This window comes from Eptatretus burgeri, chromosome 9 (genome assembly GCF_056783735.1).
Source record: "Eptatretus burgeri isolate ZD-2024b chromosome 9, Ebu_testis_v1, whole genome shotgun sequence".
NCBI lineage: Eukaryota > Metazoa > Chordata > Myxini > Myxiniformes > Myxinidae > Eptatretus > Eptatretus burgeri.
Window position 1 is genome coordinate 75,682,709 of NC_140969.1, and position 21,919 is coordinate 75,704,627.

Below are 21,919 nucleotides of genomic sequence, written 5' to 3' on the forward strand. Positions count from 1 at the left end.
TTCAGTCACTGGTGGCACCCCTTTGAGCAGCAATAACTTCAACCAAACGTTTCCTATAACTCTTGATCAATGCTGCACATTGGCTTGGGAGAATTGTGGCCCATTCTTCCTTACAGAACTGATTCAACTCAGAGATATTTGTGGGCTTTCTTGCATGAACTGTTCGCTTCATGTTCTGACACATTTCATTTTGTTTAAGGTATGGACTTTGACTTAGCCGTTCCAACATGCAAAATCTCTTCAGCTTCAGCCATTCTGTTGGAGATTTAATTGTGCGTTTAGGATTGTTGTCTTACTGCATGACACACTTTCTGTTAAGCTTCAGTTCAGAGATGGATGCCCTGACATTCTCCTGTATAATTTTCTGGAACAATCCAGAATTCAAGGTTCGGTCAATGATGGCAAGCCGTCTGGGTCCTGAGGCAGCAAATCAGCCCCAAACCATGATACTCCCACCACCATGCTTCACGGTTGGGATGAGGTTCTTATGGTGGAATGCAGTGTTTGGTCTTCGCCAAACATAACGTTTATCATTTAAGCCAAAAAGTTCCACTTTCGACTCATCTGTCCACAGAACATTCTTCCAGTAGCCTTCTGGATCATCCAGGTGCTCATTGGCAAAGTCGAGATTGGCAGCAATGTTCTTCTTTGAGAGCAGTGGTTTCCTCCTTGCTATGCTCCAATACACACCATTTTTGTTCAGTGTTTTCCTGATGGTGGACTAATGAACACTGACATTAGCCAATGCAAGAGAGGCCTGCAGATCCTTAGATACTACCCTGGGGTTATTTGTGACCTCCTGGATTATTGTGTGCCTTGCTCTTGGAGTGATTTTCGTTGAACCACCACTCCTGGAAAGAGTAACAATGGTGATAAATGTTCTCCATTTGTACAATATCTGCCTGACAGTGGAATGGTGGAGCCCACCATCTTTATAAATTGTTTTGTAACCCTTTCCAGACTGATGAGTATCGACAACTCTTTTTCTGAGGTCCTCAGAAATCTCTTTTGATCCGGGCATGGCACACTTCCACAAACCTGTGTGGTGAAAACCAGACTCTGATGGTGACGAACAAAGTTTATGCATTTCATGCAGAGCAGGGCCACACAAACTCACTCCTGATTTCATCCCATTGATTGAAACACCGGACTGTAATTACCCCCTCAATTAAGCTGATTAGCCAAGAGGTTCATATCCTTTTTCCAACAAAGAAATTGAATGTTGGATCGTTTTGTTCAATAAATAAATGAAAAAGTTGATTTTTTTTTTTGTGTGTGTGCTATTTGTTTAATCAGGTTCTTTTTATCTATTACCAGGACTGAGATGAAGATCTGATCCCATTTTAATTGAAATTTATTCAGAAGTAAAGAAAATTAGAAAGGGTTCACAAACTTTTTCTCACCACTGTATAAGCAACACAACATGAAGTGGATCTTGGCTGCCTTGGGGCTTGCTCGTTTAACCATAAATTAGGAATGCACAGATTGTGTTCAGTGGCTGCGGCCACAAAAAATTGTTTCAAGATAACATTGGCAGCAGTTGTACCAAAACTTATATGAGAAGCTATAATTGACGTATCTGGGGCCCTTCAGCACATTTCAACAACGTTTTCAATTTTGTGATCTTGGAGTGGGGAAAGATGGTCAAAAATTCCACCATGCTTCCACCATCTACCAAAAACATCCCCTCTTATACCCCAAGTCCCAGTGTGTGTTAGTAAAGAAATGGCTCTTTACTCTTTTACACCTTCATTGGGAAGTCAAAAGCAGGCAAACTTCGAACTGGAGGAGAGATTGTCGTATCACAGACAATCCAAATTCACATAACAGACTCACCATCATTGCTTCAGTGAACTGTTTGGATGGATAACTTATCAACAATGGTGTTGAAGTTAAAAATCAGTCACTTGCAAAAATCAATCAGCAAAATGTCACGTGCAAGTTCATCAACTTATTATTTAACCAGACTCAGTGGTGTAATAGTTACAGTGTCCACTCTGATTCAAAGAGGTCAGCAGTTTAACCCTGGATGAGTCATACCAATGACTTTAAAAATGGTACGTGCTGCTTACTTGCTTGACACCCGGAATTTAAAAAGGATAGGATATCAGACACTGCGTCCCAAATAAACTGGGGTATTTTAACCCTGATGAGGACCAAGGTTATCTCGGAGGTAACATTGTACGCTGGAGGATTAGATGTCGTGTGAAACGAGTGGGGTTTATTTAATTGGGTGGTTCATGTTTACATAATATTGTCTGATCAAAGGGATTTATTTAATTGTGTGGTTTCTTGTTTACATAATAATGTATGGTCAAAGGGGTTTATTTAATTGCGTGGTTCATGTTTACATAATAATGTATGGACAATGGGATTTATTTAATTGTGTGGTTCATGTTTACCTAATAATGTATGGTCAAAGGGGTTTATTTAATTATGTGGTACATGTTTACAAAATAATGTATGGTAAAAGGGATTTATTTAATTGTGTGGTTCATGTTTACATAATAATGTATGGTCAAAGGTCAAAAGTGTTAACTGGTGCGCGGTCGACATATAATATGTTTTCCGCCATAGCCACAGGGCAACACAAGTGCAAAAACAAGCCTCTGTTATCATTGACAAGCCTCAAACAGTACGATAACTCTTTTTAATTTTCAAAACTGTCGACAGCGTTGCCTAGTCTGGCTGGACCATATACTCCTTCATCAAAAATTATTAAAAACGAAGAGAAAAACGGCAAGCAATTGCTTCAGGAATGGGCACCATTTTCAATGTTGTGACAGTAATGCGAATGCAGCGACTGTAAAGCAAAGCAATGTGGGTCCAACTCAGTTTACAAGATGGTAATCACAAATGTACATTCAGAGAAGCCACTGAAGTCCCCTGAGGAAGCTTTCCCAGGTTAAGAAAACCATGGTTTCGCACAACTGGTATGAACGGGATGGAGGGGGTAAAGAAACGTTGGGTATAAAAATTCTCCCCAAGGTGGACAACAGTGTGGAGTGTGAAATGAGTAATACTGACGAAGAGTTGGGCCATGATGGGGCCTTGCACGTTGTGTGCAGTATTATATTTTCTTGATCTCTTTACCAAATGTCATGGAAACAATGCAGAACACAAGTCATTGTGTGACAAACTTTTTTTTTTTGACCTCTTTTCCAACTTTTGTTATTGTTCGTACATTTAAGTTTAGGAGTGTACAAAATTGGTGTTCTGTCACAATATTCACCGGTATACCCCCCCCCCCCCCCGGTTACTTATCCTATTGTTTACACCAAATTTGATCACTGGCAGGTTCATTTAATCAATTGTTTTGAATGATAATTTTTCCAAATGGAAACAATGCAGAACACAAGTCATTGTGTGACAAACTTTTTTTTTTGACCTCTTTTCCAACTTTTGTTATTGTTCGTACATTTAAGTTTAGGAGTGTACAAAATTGGTGTTCTGTCACAATATTCACCGGTATACCCCCCCCCCCCCCCGGTTACTTATCCTATTGTTTACACCAAATTTGATCACTGGCAGGTTCATTTAATCAATTATTTTGAATGATAATTTTTCCAAATGGTTTTTTCCAAATGGTTACCTCGAGTTTTTTTCTGAAACAACAAATTTATGTGCAGAGGAATGTTGGGATCACACACATGTTTGGCATAGTTTGTGGTGATCGTCTAGTATTTTCCGCATCTTCTAATGGCCATTTTAGTTCCTTCTCAGAAGAAAAGTTTGTTTTGACCAACTGCTCCAGTTTTTCGAGTGAGTTCGTGGTGTTACAAAATCTCCAAATTAATGGAGGGATCGATGGTGTAGAATCGGATTTAACCTCCGAGATACCTTCGAGAATTTGGAGTGTGAAACTGGTACAGGTGATCACAGATGCTGAGTCATGCATGCCTCACGTCTGGAATATTTTGTTCTTGATATTACTCTCCTCATTTGGTTTATATTCTTAATTCAAGGTTTACCAACATAGTAATTATACCATAGTCAGACATTTCAGGATTAAAGGGAAAATGGTTGAGAACTGAACTTCCACAATCAAGAACATTCTAAATTTACAAAAACCTTTTGAGATAAAACATTATTACTAAATATTTGAAATCTGACTATCCTGTGAAGAGTGTGACTGAAACAACTCAGCACTGAGTTATGGAAGGTGAGTGTGTTCATGAACTGGGTTGGCTTGAGGCGGTGTGGATAAAGCACAGGCATCATGGGTCAATTGGCCTCCTCTTGTGACAAGTTAACATCGTATTATGTTCATGTAACATCTACATTATTGCGCTCAAGATCTGATGCCAGAGATGTCTGAACTCCACCATCATCTCCATCATTCTGTCCATTGCTCGACTATTGAACATTCATCTGAATGTTTTCCTCTGCAGTGTTATTTTCAATAATTTTTCTCCAGCAGAACCTGTTAAATGGAGAGAATGTGGAAATTAGGGTTCAAACTGGAAACAAGTTTATTACAATTATGATAATGTGTAAAATAAAACTAATGAGGAAAAATATTTGAACAAATAATGACAACAAACATAATTGTGAAATGTACGAAACCAGAATTTACTGTGAAAAATTTCATAAAATAGTCAGCCTTTGTTAACTTGATATAAAATATATTTTTGTCTCTGTTGTCATTCATTGTGATTCATTCTTGCTTTCTTTAAAATAAACCGATTTGGGTGCAATTTAAAGCTAAATGTTCAAATTTGATATTTTTGTGGACAGATTGCACATTATTATTCTTTTGTATTCAGTCTCTGGCTTCTGGTTGCATCATTGCTGGGAGCACGGCTGTGCTGGTGATGCAGTGGCACCTGTTTCCAGTAAGCTGGTACTCATTTTGCTGACCTTGGAAGGATGACAGGCTGAGTCAACCCCACCTGTTGTTAGTTAGCAACACAACAGGGCCTCAAACTCAAGACCCTGAGACCTTAAGGTGGTCACCTTCACCATTAAACCAACACCTGGCTTAAAGTTTGCACAAATATCAAATGAACATGATGTGTTGAGGAAGCGTAACCATGACAGGCCAAATTGCCTTCTCCGATGTCCACGTTACTTGTCTATCATGTAATGTTCTATACTAATAAATGTCAGTGTGTGTGTGTGTGTGTGTTTGTGTGTGTGTGTGTATTTACAAACAAAGCATAACTTAATCTCATTGCTGACTCCCCTACCCTAATATATATCGATATCTATATCTATATCTCTATCTCTATCTCTATCTCTATCGATATCTTTCTCTATCTCTATCTCTATCTCTATCTCTATCTCTATCTCTCTCTGTTAGGGTTTGTCTCCGGACATGTCCGGACATGAGTTGCTCTGGACAGCTTGGCTCCATTTTCGTCTCGACAGTGTTTGTCTCTGAACATGTCCGGGCGGTATTTATGTCCGGGCGGTGTTTGTCCCGGAATGCATCTGGGTGGTGCTTGTCTTCGGACATGTCCGGGCATTATTTTTCTCTGGAAATGTCTTGACAGGAGTTTGTCTTCAGATGTGTCTGAGCAGTGTTTGTTTCTGGACGGCTTGGCTCCGGATTTGTCCGGCAGCTTTTGACTCCAGACCTGTCCGGGTGGTGATTTTAATATGACTTGTACAAAATGGATTTCAGATGTTATTTTGTTTCCATCTTTGATGTTATTCTCGGCAGAATAATTTTGATGAAACAGTATGAATCGTAATTAACACTGCTCCACATGTTTGCCTTCTGTTCCACTCACCTCACACTGTCTTCCCTTCCTCCACCCCTCCTCGGTCCCCCTCCCTCCCTCTCTCCTTTCCCCTCTACCTCTTCACTTTCCCTGCTCTCTCTCCATCCCTCCCTCCCTCTTCCCCCCTCTTTATTCCCATCAGCAAAATGATGGGTGGTATTTGCTAGTGAGAAATAGATTCAGGACGAAAATCCAAATAAACTCACTGACACTTCAACTGAAAAAAGAAAAAAAAAATTCAATCACAAAAAATTATACTCAACGTCTTACCTTGAAAAAGTCAGAAATGCACAATGTTTAGTATTATAATATTTTATTGACATCTGGGAGTATATTAAAATTAATGTTACGCTCAATGACTTAAAAATGTGTTTTAAAAGGTTGTCATGAAAGTTTGGCTTGATGTAAAAGCAAAAAAGGTCGTTAAACAAATAGAAGGATGGGGGGTAATGTGACGTGTGTGTGTGGTGTGTGTGTGGTGTGTGTGTGGTGTGTGTGTGTGTATATATGTATATATATACATATGTATATATATATATATATATATATATATATATATATATATACATACATACATATTATATAACCTGGTGTTGGTGTAGAGGTTAGGGTAGCGGCTTGGGATCCAAAAGGTCCTGAGTTTAAGCCCCATTGGCCGCTAGAATTGATACACACGAGGAGGTTGGCTCAGCCTGTCATCCTTCCGAGGTCGGCGAAGTGAGTACCAGTGTATTGGGCCCGGTGTATGCCCCGGTTAAAATAGGTGTACCATATCCCTGTGTCGTAAGAGGCGACCAGGGTTGCGTCAGGAAGGGCATCTGGCGTAAAACTTGTGCCAAATCACTATGCGGATCATAGGGATGATCCGATGTGGCGACCCCCTAACGGGAACAGCAGAAAGAAGAAGAAGAAATCTATATCAATGTCAATATATATATATATATATATATATATATATATATATATATATATATATATATATATATATATATATATATATGAAAAGAACTGTCTGTGACGGTGAAGATTACATGTCTATTAATCACATCCTGTTTGAATGTTAATTCCCCAAGACTCTTAAGACCCGGAAAGACACTGGAGATGCAAAATATACTGAAGACTCGAAAGACCCAAAAGACCCCGAGGAGCCAAAAAGACCCCAAGACCCCGATGACTCAAAAGACCCGGATAACCCAAAATTCCCTGAGTACCCAAAAAGACTCAAAAGTCACAAAATACCCTGAAGACCCAAAAGACCCTGAAGAGCGAAAAATACCCCAAAGACCCAGAATACCCTTAGAGCTCAACACTATTTTGACCCATTACACCCTTCAGATAGATTCAACAGCTTAAGCCCCTGTATGGCAACGATTTAGCCAGCGTATTGCAACGTATCAAAATTGATCTAAAACCCTGGCGTACGCTGAACTTTTGATGTTTTTTTCAGTTTTGGGTGTATATTAACGAGTTGGATGTATGCATAACGTATTAGTAATGTACACATAATGTTTCGATAACTTATAGATAACTTATACCAACGAATGCTTAGCGTGTTGTTCACAACTTGTGTTCACACAAGTTCACAACTTATGCCCAACGATAGTCTAACTTATGCATAGCGCAGCAGAGTATCGCCGACGATCACGTGGCATAGCCTATTAAAAGGCTGCCGCTCGACGATTCAAATCATAACTGCACTAGACATCGAAGTGTCAACATCACCGTCATGCCGAAGAAAAAAAAAAAACATGGAGTCTGGAACAATGACGGGTTCCTCCTGTGAACCCCATTTTTATATACCAATTCCCCTAAATGCTGCCAATACGCCACTATACGGTAGCTGTAAGTTAGAAACACGTTCAGTAAGTTCTGTGGTCGGCTGGAAGACGTCAAATACATCTACATACGTCAATATGCGTTGGAGATACGTTACACATACAGTAGGTTCAAAGCACGTTACTCATAGGTTAGAAATAAGTTTCGGGTCGCTAACCATTACCTCGACGTATTTCGACTTACGAGCAACTTACAAGTAACATGTCTCGACGTGTGTCAATGATCGCATAACGTGCCTACAACTTATGGCCAGCGTATGCAGAACGTGTGAGTCATATGCTGGCATACATCGAAAAATTTTGAGCATGCACAAAATTTGTCGATGAGCTCGGCGTACTACGACGTATGCCAGCGTGCTTCACCGTGCTCTTAACGTATACAAAACTTACCCATTACGTATTCGACGTGTGCCAGCATATTCGCCAAATTTTTCATACTTCGGCATACGCTGGCTAAAACGCCAAGGTGTCCCTTTAGACCAGTGTTTCTCATCCGGGGTTCCGCAAGAGGTCGCTAGGGGTTCCGCGAGAAACAGTAATAAATAGGATAATGTATTTTTGAGTCGTTTTTTTTATTTAATATTCGTAATTTTACTATACACGTACGGCATATTGTTGGAAACTCCTTGGTAATTATAATAGAGGCTTCAACCTCTTATATTATTTGCAATTATAACAACCATCGGGAATGTTATATGATAACAACCATAACAACCACGAAGCACGATGGACGCCCGGAATAACGACTCGTCATTGAACACGGCACATGGCCTGTACGTGATGACGTCACCAATGATGACGTGGTCTGTCTCATTGCCAATAAATTTGACAAAAGCGGGTCATTTTTTACATTAAACCAGGTATCCGAAAAAATATATATTATATTTACCACGTGAACTATGATAAAAATATAAAAGAGGTCGATATTAATAATGGTATATAATAGTTTTTATGCAGGGGTTCCCTGAGAAATGAAAACTATTTCAAGGGTTCCACAATGGTAAAAAGGTTGAGAAATGCTGGCTTCGACCCTTGACAATTTCGACCAAATGGACCTTAGATCACAAATCAATATTAAGTCAATATATCACCAATATTACAAATAAATTTGTCCAAAAGAAATGTTTGTATTATGATTGGTGTGTAAATCAGGTAAACACAGAAAATCTATGGCATCAATCTCTGCAAAGATGTGTGGAGAGGCGAGAGTAGCGAGCCGATCCACGCCAGTTGTAAATAAAGAAAATGACCAATATTGTTTTGTATTTAGTTCTAGACCTTCTCATTAATTGTTCTCACCAATTTTTTCGTTTGCAGAAATACATGGCAACAGCAACAGCAACAGAAATCACCATGGCAAGGGTCACAACCACAGCAGTAACAATGTTACTCTTCTGGGGTGATGCAGGAGCTGTTGGTGGTAGAGAAGATGTGAGTGGTGGAGAAAGTGTTACTGGTGGTGGAGAAGGTGTTTGTGGTGTTGTGGTTTCTGGGGAATGTAAATCAGCAACAGACCAAGTTCATGAGCACAGATCATGTTATTACAACATTATTATGATTAATACTGTTAAGAAACCCATTCTCATGGAAGGGTTATTTCCCCCAGTTTTATGATTTCAGTGGCATATTATATTGTTACGGATCTGGAAACCATATGCATTCAACATACAGATGTCCCAAAAGTCAGTTATGTCGTTAAGTATGTGTGTCGTCAAATCCCCTTCCTTTTGTCTAGTGGGATAATCAAAGGCGTGCGTTGCGATTTATTTTAGTTAGGTTGTTGCATCTAACAAGCCATCTAACAACCAACCCATCTGCATGACCCCTCGGCCCATCACGATCCACAACCAACCAGCTGCCTTCTTGCACCCTGACGTGCCAAGGCAAGATCTCACGGTTCCAGTTTCTCGGCTCCCACAAACGTTGTCACTCTTTCACGACGACCATTACAACATTGATGCTGTTGCTCGTCAAGTATGAACCCGTGTGGAAGAGTGACTGAGGTTTCCCAGCAAGGGCCATTGCAGCGTTGATACTGTTACTCGTCAAGTATGAACCCGCGTGGAAGAATGACTGGGGTTTCCTGGCAGGGGCCAAGGCCCCGCCCCGGAAGGGTGGGCCATAGGACCCTGTCCAATCAAAGGCGGACAGTGAGGTGTGTTTCACCCAGGGCCCCTCCCCATTGAGGAAGGTTAAAAAATCCCTGAGCACTCTCTGAGAGCAGAGTTTTGGAGGTTTTTTGCTTTCACGAAAGGGGATTTTGCTGTTACGAAGGGGGTGGCAACAGTGGTTGTTTCGAGGGCTGTCACGAGGGTTGAGCAGAAGGTCGTCGAGGCGGCGAACTTGTCTCTGCTGGCCCTCTACAAGGAAGGAAAGAGCGACCCCAACCCCCCCTCCGTGGAACCCAGCCATTCACCACCCGAGCTCGCCACGAACCTCGAGTCCCACACATGTGACTGGCGACCAAACTAGCGACCATTGTCAGGTGCCACAGTACGGAGTACCCCCTTTCTCCGACGGTCATTTACCCAGCTGGACTCTGATGCCCAGCTCATCTCTCTCCTCGGCTGCGAAGGTCCAATAAAGAACTCTGGGTTTATTTTCATTTGTGTGTGTGTCTGCGTGTGAACCCGTCTTTAAGTAGAACTGAATAAGTGTTTTTGGATCATTGTAAATATTCCTTGCTTGCATATTCGCGTTAAGTCTTGCTTTTTGTCTTAATTTACTATAAATAATCATCACAGAAATATTCCCAGTCCGTTTCCGTTCCTTCTTGCTTTGGTCCAGCATGGGTTGGGTCTGAGTTTAGGCGGGGTTTTATCCCTGGCATAATCGGACAAATGTAGCCGGGACGTCCTGGGCTCGACTGCATCTGAGCCAGAAAGGTGGGTGGCAGAGTGGTAGTCGGTAGTTGTAATTTTACCGCTGCTGGTAGAGTGAATCCGGTTCAGCCAGGCATTCCGAGGGCGTCGATCCCCGGTAGCCGAGACCGCATGGTTACTTGAGTACATTGGATCTAGACAAAATAACCCTATGCCACGTGGTCGAGTTTTGGCATTCCACGGTCGGTTAAACGACCCGCCGGCTCGCGGAGTTATCTGAGCGACGGCCTACAATTCCGGTGAGTTTGGTGGGAGTCGACGCAAGCTTTCCCCAACAAGTGGTCGTTCTCACCACCGACCCCCGTCCCACAAAAATATTATCCTGTCACAATCACAGCGGGAGACCGAGTTTTGAAATTATGTGTGTGTGTGTGTGTGTGTGTGTGTGTGTGTGTGTGTGTGTGTGTGTGTGTGTGTGTGTGTGTGTGTGTGTGTGTGTGTGTGTGTGTGTGTAGATGATAAAAGGGGCTTCTGGGGCACCCATTCAAATGAATGGGGAAAAAGGGAAAAAAACATTCTGATTCAAGCCCCAAAAGCTCAAATAGAAGACTGATTTTCTCCCCACCTATCCCCTTCCCTCCCATGCAAGCAAATGTAAAATTTACTCATTTTCTCTCCACCTATCCCCTTCCCTCCCATACAAGCAAATGTAAAATTGAGAGGATGAAAGATTGAGAGTTACTGATAAAAGCACTTATTCCATTTCATATTTTCATTGCACTCAAAGAGCGAATCAACAAATATTTGTCCATGTTCTACTTTAGGGAATAACTTAATTTTCTTATAACATTCATTTCCATCCAGTATATTCACAAAGAATAACTTGGAACTTAGTTCTTGGTTTAAATGTCTTTGCTAAGCAGAAATGAAATGATAAATTTCTCTCAATGCTCTTATTTTTAATGGTCTTTCCAAATTCAACATTATGTGTTATTTTATGCAAGTTTATCTCAAAATCATTCAAAGCAAGCTGTTTCATTTTCATGTTAAAATGAGTCGGACTGCTTGAGAACTGAAGCAAAAATGCGATTCATTTCCTATCTGAGACACACCCTGAAAAACCAATTGTTGTGTAATCTCCCATGATGTCATCAACTCGAGGAGATTTATTACCAAAGCGAACTTCGTTCTTATTCAGTCTTATTCAGAGAATGGAGTATTTAGAAGAGAACTCTGACCTTGCAGATCAATTGTTTTCACAAGATGAGAGGTGAGATCCTTGAACCCATTCTTTATTTGTTGTTTTATACAGAATTAAATCAATACACGACCAATAATTATTGTATGTCTTTTTCTAACAGGTTGACCCCAAAAAGAACATCGTTGATAACTGATCTGGAACAGGAGGCGTTTGCATATCATGAAGAGTGGCAAAAAATGAATGACTTCCTGAAAGACATTCAATCGTTCAGAAGAAAATTTAATTACATTTTTATTGGCTGGAAAGAACTCCTCTCACATCCTCTGACCTTGACTGAGTTGAGTCAAAGGTGAGTAATTATCCGTGTGTGTGTGTGTGTGTGTGTGTGTGTGTGTGTGTGTGTGTGTGTGTGTGCGCGCGCGCGCGTGCTTATGCGTCTGTGTCTGCGTCTGTGTGTGTGTGTGTGCGTGTCTGCGTCTGCGTCTGCGTCTGCGTCTGCATGTGTATGTGTTTATATATGTATGTGTGTGTGTGCATGTGTGTGTGTGTTTCTCTGTCTTTGTCTCTCTCTGTCTCTCTCTCTCTCCCTCTGTCTCTATCTCTCTTGAGTGTTGACTCATTATTATTATTATTATTATTATTATTATTATTATTATTATTATTTTTATTTTTTTCAGTTTAAACACTTCTCTGGATGAACCAAACACACAACTTAATCTTGTGGAGGAATCTGACATGACACTCAATCTTCTGGAGGTAAATGTTCGATTTATTATTGTATTAGTATCATAATATAATCATCTTTATATACCCTAATTGCTCTTCCCTCTTTGTTTTGAACAGAATATGTTGACCGAGTTTCAAAATCACAAACCATCAGACTGCTGCGAAAGAAGATTTTGTTCAATGTTTGTAATCTTGTTTTATTATATTTGCTTTCCTTATAATTATCTGACTTTGAATTACAAGAAAAGAGCAAAGGAGGTATAAAGGTGGGGGGGGGGGGGTTGGGGGAAGGTTATGGTTGGGGGGGTAGGTGCGCTCCCCCAACGACCCACCACCCTCCTCATCCCTCTCTCCTCCCCTCCCTGTGTGTGTGGGTGGGGAAGGGTGAGGGTGGGATGAGGGGGTGGTGGGTAAAAGGTGGCCCGCACAGGGGGTGGGGCTTTTGTGGGTGGAGCTTGTGTGGATGGGTCTTGTGTGGGTGGGGCTTATTTGTGTGGGTGGGGCTTATGTGGGTGGGGCTTGTGTGGTTGGGGCTTGTGTGGGTCGGTGGGGCTTGTGCGGGTAGAGTTTGTGTGAGTGGGGTTTACGTGGGTGAGGCTTGTGTGGGTGGGGCTTATGTGGGTGGGGTTTGCATGGGTGGGGCTTGTGTGAGTGGTGCTTTTGTGGGTGGAGTTTGTGAGTGGGGTGTGCATAGGTGGGGCTTGTGTCGGTGGGGCTTGTGTGGATGCGTGGGGGTTGTGTGGGTGGGGCTTGTGTGGATGTGGCTTGCGTGGGTGGAGCTTGTGTGGATGGGGCTTGTGTGGATGGGGCTTTTGTGGGTGGGGTTTGCGTGGGTGGGGTTTGCGTGTGTGGGGCTTGTGTGGGTGGGGCTTGTGTGGGCGGAGTCAAAAAGGGGTGGAGTCAAAAAAATCCAATTTATCTTTGTCTTTTGTAATTCCTGTGAATAAAATGAACCTAAAATCTCTTCCCCCTTTAATCACATAATCTGTAAGTCCAAGGAACTGTACCAACGACATCAACAATTTTTAAAAGTTCATTTGTCCATCGCTTGGGATAACCTTTTTCAAAATGAGATTTCCACCTGTATATTCTTACTATATCACCAACTTTGAACTGAGGCTTTCTGACATTAATCTCTTTTTCATATTTTAATTTTGAAAATATTTCTGATGCCTAAGTTTTTGTTGAGGTATGAAACGTGTCGTTGTACTTATCTACAATGTGCTGAATTAAAGATGACCATTGATGAGAACCGAGTGGAGTGAATTTTTTATATAGTCTCTCTTTTAAAGTGTGATTAAAATGCTCAATAACAACCACTTTTCCTTCATGAAAGGTGCTGTATAATGTAATGTTATTTTAAAGAAAATTCATAAATGTTTTGTTGTATAACTCTGTACCCTCATCAGTCCACAATTTTTAGGTTTTCTCTTGCTTTTATTGAATAACTGTTGGAAAGCTAACATAAGAGCATTACCTGTTGTTTTTCAAAGGGACAACCCATGCATATGTACTCCTCAAATCAATAACGGTTAAAGCATACTTGTACCCCTTATCATTAGTCAGGTCAGGTCAGGTATGGGAGTGTTGGGGAAATTATTACTCTTTAGACAAGAAACCCTTGCCTCAGTCTGACGAGGTCAAAGTGTTTGTTTTTTTTTTACTCTCTACTGTTCTATTATTTAATTGTTAAGGCCGAACACCTTCTTGTAATCTTGTCTTTCTTTGACACTTTGGACATTGTTTGGTTCTTTTGCAAGTAAAAGGTGACCGGGCTGATAAGCTGTACTTTCTGTTCTTTGCTATCAAGAAAGCCCTCTTTACTCTCAAATGGTATTTATATATATATATATATATATATATATATATATATATATATATATATATATATATATATATATATATATATATATATATGAGAGAAATCGCGGGGGGAGCGGGGATCACAGCTGAACTAGAGGATAGATTGGAAATAAATTGTACAAAAAGAAAGAACTACTTGTGGACATTTGATTTTACTGGATTCTGTGGTTTATTTAACACGAGGTACAAGTGATATATCGTCCTTTGGGCTCTGAATTAAGAGCCATCGTAAATGAGATGCCGAAGATATGAGAGAACCCAAAAAAAATCCAGACGTAGCTATGGGTGGTAGTGGCATGCCATCAGCCAACATATATGGACATGGAAATATTATTAAATTAATGGTACCAGAGGGGTTACTCCGACAATTGAAACAGGTAGCTGCATGGCCAGATGAAGCTCCTGGAGACAGGGAGGAGCTCAAAGAACATATCGACACCCTCATTGACGCTGTCACAAAGGTGGTAACACTTAAGACCGACTGGGCAAAAATACAGACGTGCAGGAAACGCGCTGCCGAGGACCCATTGGAGTTCTTAGAGCGCTTTTGGGGTGTATACCAATGTCACTCTGGACTGAAAGAAGAGGGAGTACCATTTGCTAATGTATACCTTAATGGTTTGACGGCCAAATTGCAAAATGAAATAAAGCGAGTATGTATCGGCTGGGAATTAAAGGAAGTGAAAGACTTGATGGAATATGTAACGCATTGTAATTCATTGTTGAAACAACGTTCTGACGAGGAAAATGAATCAATATTAATGCTATCCCAGGTTTAAGGTCAAGGTGAATGCCCCAGGGGAAGGAATGCAAGATATAATGCACAAAACTGAGGGCCAACCTATTACCGTCAGAGACCACAATACAGAGACCAGCACAGAGATTTCTGTTATACATGCGGAAAACAAGGGCACTGGGCTAAAGAATGCCGAAATCGTAGAAACAGTCAAACTTATAGTACGTATGAACCGGTCGAAGAGAGATGAGGGGCACAATACAGAGATGAAAATCGCAGACACTCCACGCCTCCAGTGAATGAAAATCCATATTATAGGCAACAGGAAAGATGGGAACACAGTTTGAGCCAGCTGGCTCATTTCAACCCACTGCACCTCATACTGAGTTCCCTCCTCCTCCTCCCCCAGCCTCGTTCCCTCCTCCCTCCACCCTCATTTCTTCCTCCTCCATCTCAAGGTTCATTTCAAACCCAAAACCCATTCGTTTTATGACAAAGAAAAGAAGCGACTTCGTCTGAGTTACCCTTCCTGACTTTGAAACCATGTGACGAACCGAAATTGACTTTGAAAATTGAAGGCCAAGAGATTCCTTTCTTAGTCGACACAGGAGCAACCAAATCTGCACTCAGAAGGAGTGATTTCCCAGACGCCCCGTTATCGTGAGAACGAGTAAAAGTAGTGGGAATGTCAGGAGTTGATTGCATGATCCCACTGACAGAGCAACTACGGGTGGAAATTGGACCATTGTCTGCAAACCATGAATTTTTGATGGCAACTGATATACCAATTAATCTGTTGGGGAGAGATTTGTTATGTAAGCTGAATTGTACAATTAAATGTACCCCTGGGGGAGTATATTTAGAAATAACTCACGAACCGCACTTCACTATGATGAATTTATTACAGGAAAATAAAGAAAATCTTGTATATCAATGGACTGTGATTAATTGTGAAGCATTTAACTATTTGCAGGAATATTTGCCACATTTGGAGAGAAACGTACCCGAGTGCTCGATTGGGTGAGTAAACACTGCATGGACAGACAATACTTGCAGACTCGACTACACTGCATTTCAGATTGCAAAATCAAAGGAAAAGATAACGTCTATGCGAGTGAAACACTCAAAATTACACCAGACCTTTGAATTAGTGTTGGGAATAATTTTGATTGGAAAGCAAGGTATTGGCCTGGAGGTGCATCTCACGAAGCAACAATTAAAATTGTGGAACCGACCATCCAGTGTTACACCACATATTACTCCAGAGATTGCAGAAGGTTACCAAGAAACGGACATCGGTCACATGGTAACCTCTTTGAAGAAAGCATCACAAGCGACTTTGATGGAATCGAGCCAAGTAAACGGACTTTGGAAGATCGGGTAACAGATACTGTTGGTCAGAATGTCGAGGAACGGCAAAAGCTGTGTTCGAGATGGTTGATCTCTGGGAAATAAATGAGTCAGAAAAATTACCTGAATTATTCGAACAAGTCCCGACTTGTCTGGGGGCGACATCCCAATGATGTAGGCTGAATTAGAGGCATGCACCCAGTCAAAATCACGATAGATCCAGAAAAGAAACTGCCTCAAAAACCGCAATACCCTTTGTCTCCAGAAGCAGAAGTAGGAATTGCTCCCATAGTGGAAGCGATATTGAGACAAGGGATAATCATTCCCATTGTTAGTCAATGTAATACACCGATCCTACCTGTGAGAAAACCCAGGAAGCCAACGTGGAGATTCGTACAGGATTTGAGGGCAGTGAATGACATGGTAATTCCAGCTTTTCCTGTAATTGCAAATCCAACTACCATTCTATCAAGTATCCCAAGTACGACTACCTATTTGAGTGTTGTGGATCTTTGTTCAGCTTTTTTTCATATACCGATAGCCCAAGAAGTACAGTTTCTGTTTGCATTCACCAACCAGGGAAGGCAATACACTTGGACTGTATTGCCCCAGGGGTATTGTGAAAGTCCAACATTATTCTCGAGGGCCCTCAAAGGTGACTTGGATGATGTAGTTTTCCCTTGTGGATCCACACTGATTCAATATGTTGATGACCTGCTGATCTGTTCAGCGTCAAAAGACACATGCGGACGAGATACATTGACACTCGTAAGCGCCTTAGCCAGAAAAGGACACAAAGCATCAAGAGCCAAATTGCAGTTTTGCCAAGAAGTGAAATATTTGGGGCATATTCTGAAAGGAGATACACGACGCATCTCCCCTGAACTTATAGTGGCAATATTAAAATTGCCCAAGCCAACTACTGCTAAACAGGTGAGGTCTTTCCTTGGAATGACCGGCTATTGCAGACAGTGGATACCAGATTATGCGGCCTTATTGTGCCCCCTGGTGGATATTGGTTCGGCGAATGTGCCCAGCCCACTTGCGTGGACACAAAATGCAGACAAGGCTTTTGCAACGTCAAAGCAAGCTCTTTCTTCAGCTCCTGCTCTGGGTTTACCAAACTACGAAAAACCTTTCCATTTGTATGCATGTGTGAGAGAGGGGTTTGCACAATCTGTGCTGACACAGAAGCACGGAAATAAATTGCGGCCTGTTGCATATTACAGTACTACATTGGATCCACTAGCGCAAGGATTCCCATCTTGTCTAAAGGATTTGCACTCCGGCCACCAGAAAACCCTTCATTCCGCAAAACACAAAAACGCAAAAAAAATCTGAAAACCCACTCCGTGGGAGTACCTCCTGTGCAGCGTCCCTTTGCAGGGCAGCTCACCGGATAACGGTATTGGGGCAAAGCCTTCGGGACCCCCAATCTTTGATGATAGGAGGGAAACCACGGGGTAACATCCCTAGGTCAGATTGCGGGAGAGTGTGCCGGGGTGGTGCTGAGGTGTCGTCCACCAGACAGCAGTCTCCTTGGGTTAACCTGAGGCGGTCCCTTAGGGTGGGTGCCTGGAATGTCCTATCCCTAAGATAGGATGACCACCTGTCTCTGTTATCATCTGAGCTCAAGCGTTTGGACATCGGGATTACAGCTCTCTCTGAGGTTCGGAGACCGGATTGTGGCGAGATAATGGTGGGTGGTTACACCTACTATTGGTCTGGTCGCTCTGATGGTTACCACACCCAAGGAGTTGCTGTAGCTGTGTCCAATAAGCTGACCCCAATGATAATTGAGGTAACACCGGTCAACGAGCGTATTATGAGATTAAGGATTCGTCACTCCTTAGGTGTCATTTCCCTGCTCTCTGTTTATGCTCCGACTGAGGTGAGTGATCTCAACGTGAAGGATGCATTCTACGCCACGCTCGAGTCTGTGGTTGATCAGTGCCCCAGACGAGATACACTTCTAGTCTTGGGGGATTTCAATGCATCGACTGGAACTGATAGGGATGGTTATGAGGTGTGGGTTGGTCCCCATGGGTCAGGAACTATGAACCAGAATAGCAGTAAGTTCCTTGAGTTTGCAAGAAGTCATGGACTTAGGGTGGCTGGTTCATGGTTTCAGCACCCACAAGCTCATCGCTGGACTTGGAATTTGTGAGGGGGTAGAGCATCACCTGTGGACAGGTGATTCTCATCCTGCTTACAGGGGAATTCGCACATTGCGTTCATCCAAGCCCATTGCTCGGAGCACTGCAGTTGGAGCAGAGTGGTAGGCTCTTGACAGAGGAGTCTGAAGTGAAGGCCCGCTGGGCCGGTTACTTTGAGCGGTTGTACCAGGCTGATCCCCCAGCTGTCGAGTTGGACGACAAGGGTGTTACAATCCCTGTTGATGTCCCTCAAATCAACTGTGGTCCACCTTAGCTTGTGGAAACACGGGCTGCAGTGAACCGGTTGAAACGGGGCAAAGCTCCAGGGATCTGTGGCATCCATGCTGAACTTCTCAAGGCTGGTGGAAATGCTGCACTCATGTCGTTGCATGCAGTTTTGTGCTCTGCCAGGAACACAGGCATCATCCCAACTGATTGTAAGAGGGGCCTTGTTGTTCCTCTCTGGAAAGGGAAGGGTGATCGCCATGACTGCAACAACTACCGAGGGGTGATGCTGCTCTCAGTGCTGGGCAAGGTCTTTGCTCGGATAATTCTTGATAGGGTTCGCCACCATCTGCTTGAGCACCAGCGTCCAGAGCAGTCAGGCTTTATACCAAAGAGGTCAACGATTGACCGTATCCTTGCTCTTCGTGTCTTCACCGAACGCAGACGAGAGTTTCGGCAGGGGCTGCTTGCAGCCAATGTTGATCTCTGTAAAGCGTTTGTTTCAGTGAATCGGGATGTCCTCTGGAGGATTCTTGGTCTTCGTGGGGTGCCACCAAAACTGATCGATCTGATGTCTGAACTCTACTCTGGTACTGAAAGTGCTGTGAAGTGTCGTGGTACCATCTCTGACATATTTACAGTTGTTACTGGAGTTCATCAGAGGTGTGTACTGGCCCACACACTTTTCAGCACTTGTATGGACTGGATTTTAGGGAGGATGTCGGAGAGATCACGCTGCAGTGTATTGTTTGGGAATCTCAAGATCTCGGACCTTTATTTTGCAGATGATGCAGTCATCTTTGCGGAGACTTTAGATATCCTTTTGGGGGCCCTCGAGGTGCTGAATGAGAAGTCGGAGCCACTGGGATTACAAGTTTCTTGGGTCAAAACTAAGATCCAGGCTTTCGGTGACATCTTGGATGCTGCTGTCCTGTCTGTGTCTGTTTGTGGTGAGGATGTTGAGGTCGTGGAGAGATTCACTTACCTTAGCAGTGATATTCATGTCTCTGCTGGCTGCGAGTCAGAGGTCAATAGACGTCTGGGTCGGGCCTGGGGAGTCATGGATTCACTGGATCATGGGGTTTGGTGCTGCCGTACCTGTGCGGGAGGACGAAAGTCCGAGTCTTCAGGTCCTTGGTACTTCCAGTCTTGCTCTGTGGATGCGAGACTTGGACTCTGACCAAGGATCTGAGACGGAGACTTAATTCCTTTGGTACCAGGTCTCTTCAGAGAATCCTTGGCTATTGCTGGTCGGATTTTGTGTCCAACGAGCGGTTGCTGAGAGAGACTCATATGAGATTTGTTAACTGCATAGTCCGTGAGCGTCAGTTGCGGCTGTATGGACATGTGGCTCGTTTTCCTGACGCTGATCCTGCTCACCAGATTCTCTCAGCGAGGGAGTCTCATGAGTGGAGGAGGCCAGTGGGCCGACCACGTGCCTCGTGGTTGCAGCAGGTTGACCATCATCTCAAGGAGATGGGGATGGGCCTGGCATCTGCTTGGGGGAAGGCCAGACGGAGGCCCCTGGAGTACCGGCGGAAAGTGGACGCAGCGACGCGCTGTTCTGGCACATGCTCCCATACCTGACCTGACCTAAAGGCATTAGCAGCCGCTTTGCTTGCGGTGCAGGCGACAGAAGCACTCGTCGCGGGAAACACTTTGATTCTCCTGGTACCGCATGCAGTCACAGCTGTGCTGTTAAAAACAAAAACACAGCATTTGTCGGCTTCAAGAGCAACGACATACGTACTCTCACTCACAGCACCCACGGACATTACGATTAGATGATGTGCACCGCTGAACCCTGCTAGTTTGCTGCCCGGAGTACAAGATTGTGATTCTTCCAATTGCGAGGAGATAATCGCCCACACGTGTCTACCCCATCCTGATTTGAGAGACACACCAATCCAAAATTCTGAATTGATTCTATATGTCGATGGTTCATCATCACGTGCACCTGATGGATATCTATTAACAGGCTACGCCGTTTGCTCTGATCACGAAGTAATCGAAAGCGGGAGATTGGCTAAGAGCTGCTCTGCGCAGCAGGCAGAACTGTTCGACCTCACTCGTGCATGCCATTTAGCCAAAGGCCAAATAGTGACAATCTACACTGACTCCAGCTATGCCTTTGGTGCTGTACATAAATTTGGAGCCCTCTGGTGTGAAAGGGGTTTTATAACATCATCAGATGCATGGGTGAGGAATGGAGCATGGATTGCGAATCTGCTGGAAGCGATACTTCTGTCTCACCAAATTGCAGTGGTTAAATGTGACGCCCACACCGTAATATCTGATGACGTCTCACGGGGAAATGCCAGGGCAGATGTAGCTGCAAAATCTGCTGCCCACACCAGAGCTCTTTTAATATCACAATGTGTATTGAGACTAGCAGCGACGCCAACCATTGACGAAGTAAACACTTTGCAGACAGCTGTTAGTGCTAAAGAACGAGATTTGTGGATATTGGCTGGATGTGAATTTGAAAATGAATCCAAATTATGGAGATCATCTGATGGTCGTGTGGTGGCACCAAGAGCTCTATTACCTTGGCTCGCCCGATTGGCACATGGGGCCGGGCATACAAGCAAGGGGGGCATGAGTGCTTCAATTGGGAGACAGTCGTTTGCCCCGGGGTTTAGTCCAATTGCAGAACAGTATTGTAAGAGATGTCATATTTGCCAAAAACATAACCCAGCAAGGGGGGGTGGAGATGGCCCCAGGGGGTCATCCAATTCCATTCGGACCTTTTGTTCATATCCAGATGGATTTTGTTCAGTTACCAAAATGCTGCGGTTTTGAATTTGCTTTAGTCATCGTCGATTTGTTCACCAAGTGGGTTGAGGCTTACCCTTGTCGGAAAGCAGATGCCATTATTGTGGTTAAACTGTTGATGAAGAATTTCATCTGTAGGTTTGGAATACCTTGTAGGATCTCCAGTGACCAAGGTACTCATTTCACAGCTGAAGTGGTGAAAGAGATGTGTCGCGTATTGCAAATCAAGCAACATTTTGATTGCCTGTATCGTCCGCAATCTGCGGGGGCAGTTGAGAGGCAAAATGGATTTCTAAAAAATAAACTGGCCAAGATTTGTGAACAAACTGGATTAAAATGGCCAGAAGCTCTGCCAATTGCTCTCATGACTGAGATCTACCGCAAATCGAAACACTGGCTTATCTCTGCATGAGATTCTGATGGGAAGACCAATGAGATTACCGAACTCACCTCCTTTGACTATAAAATACATGAACGTGCAGCAAATGGACGACACGTTGCTTA

The 21,919-nt window shown here is 43.0% G+C and overlaps 1 protein-coding gene across 1 annotated transcript in view; it reads right to left on the reverse strand.

Moving 5' to 3' along the window:
* Positions 1-3,033: 3,033 nt before the first annotated feature.
* Positions 3,034-21,919, reverse strand: part of LOC147020379 (uncharacterized) — an 88,857-nt gene continuing 69,971 nt past the window's right edge. Inside the window, exons 10-11 of the mRNA XM_085893784.1 lie at positions 8,861-8,972; positions 3,034-4,423 (exon numbers count right to left, since the gene is read on the reverse strand). Of these exons, the coding sequence (XP_085749910.1) occupies positions 4,357-4,423; positions 8,861-8,972 (179 nt within the window). The 3' untranslated portion in view covers positions 3,034-4,356. The remainder of the gene's footprint in view (positions 4,424-8,860; positions 8,973-21,919) is intronic.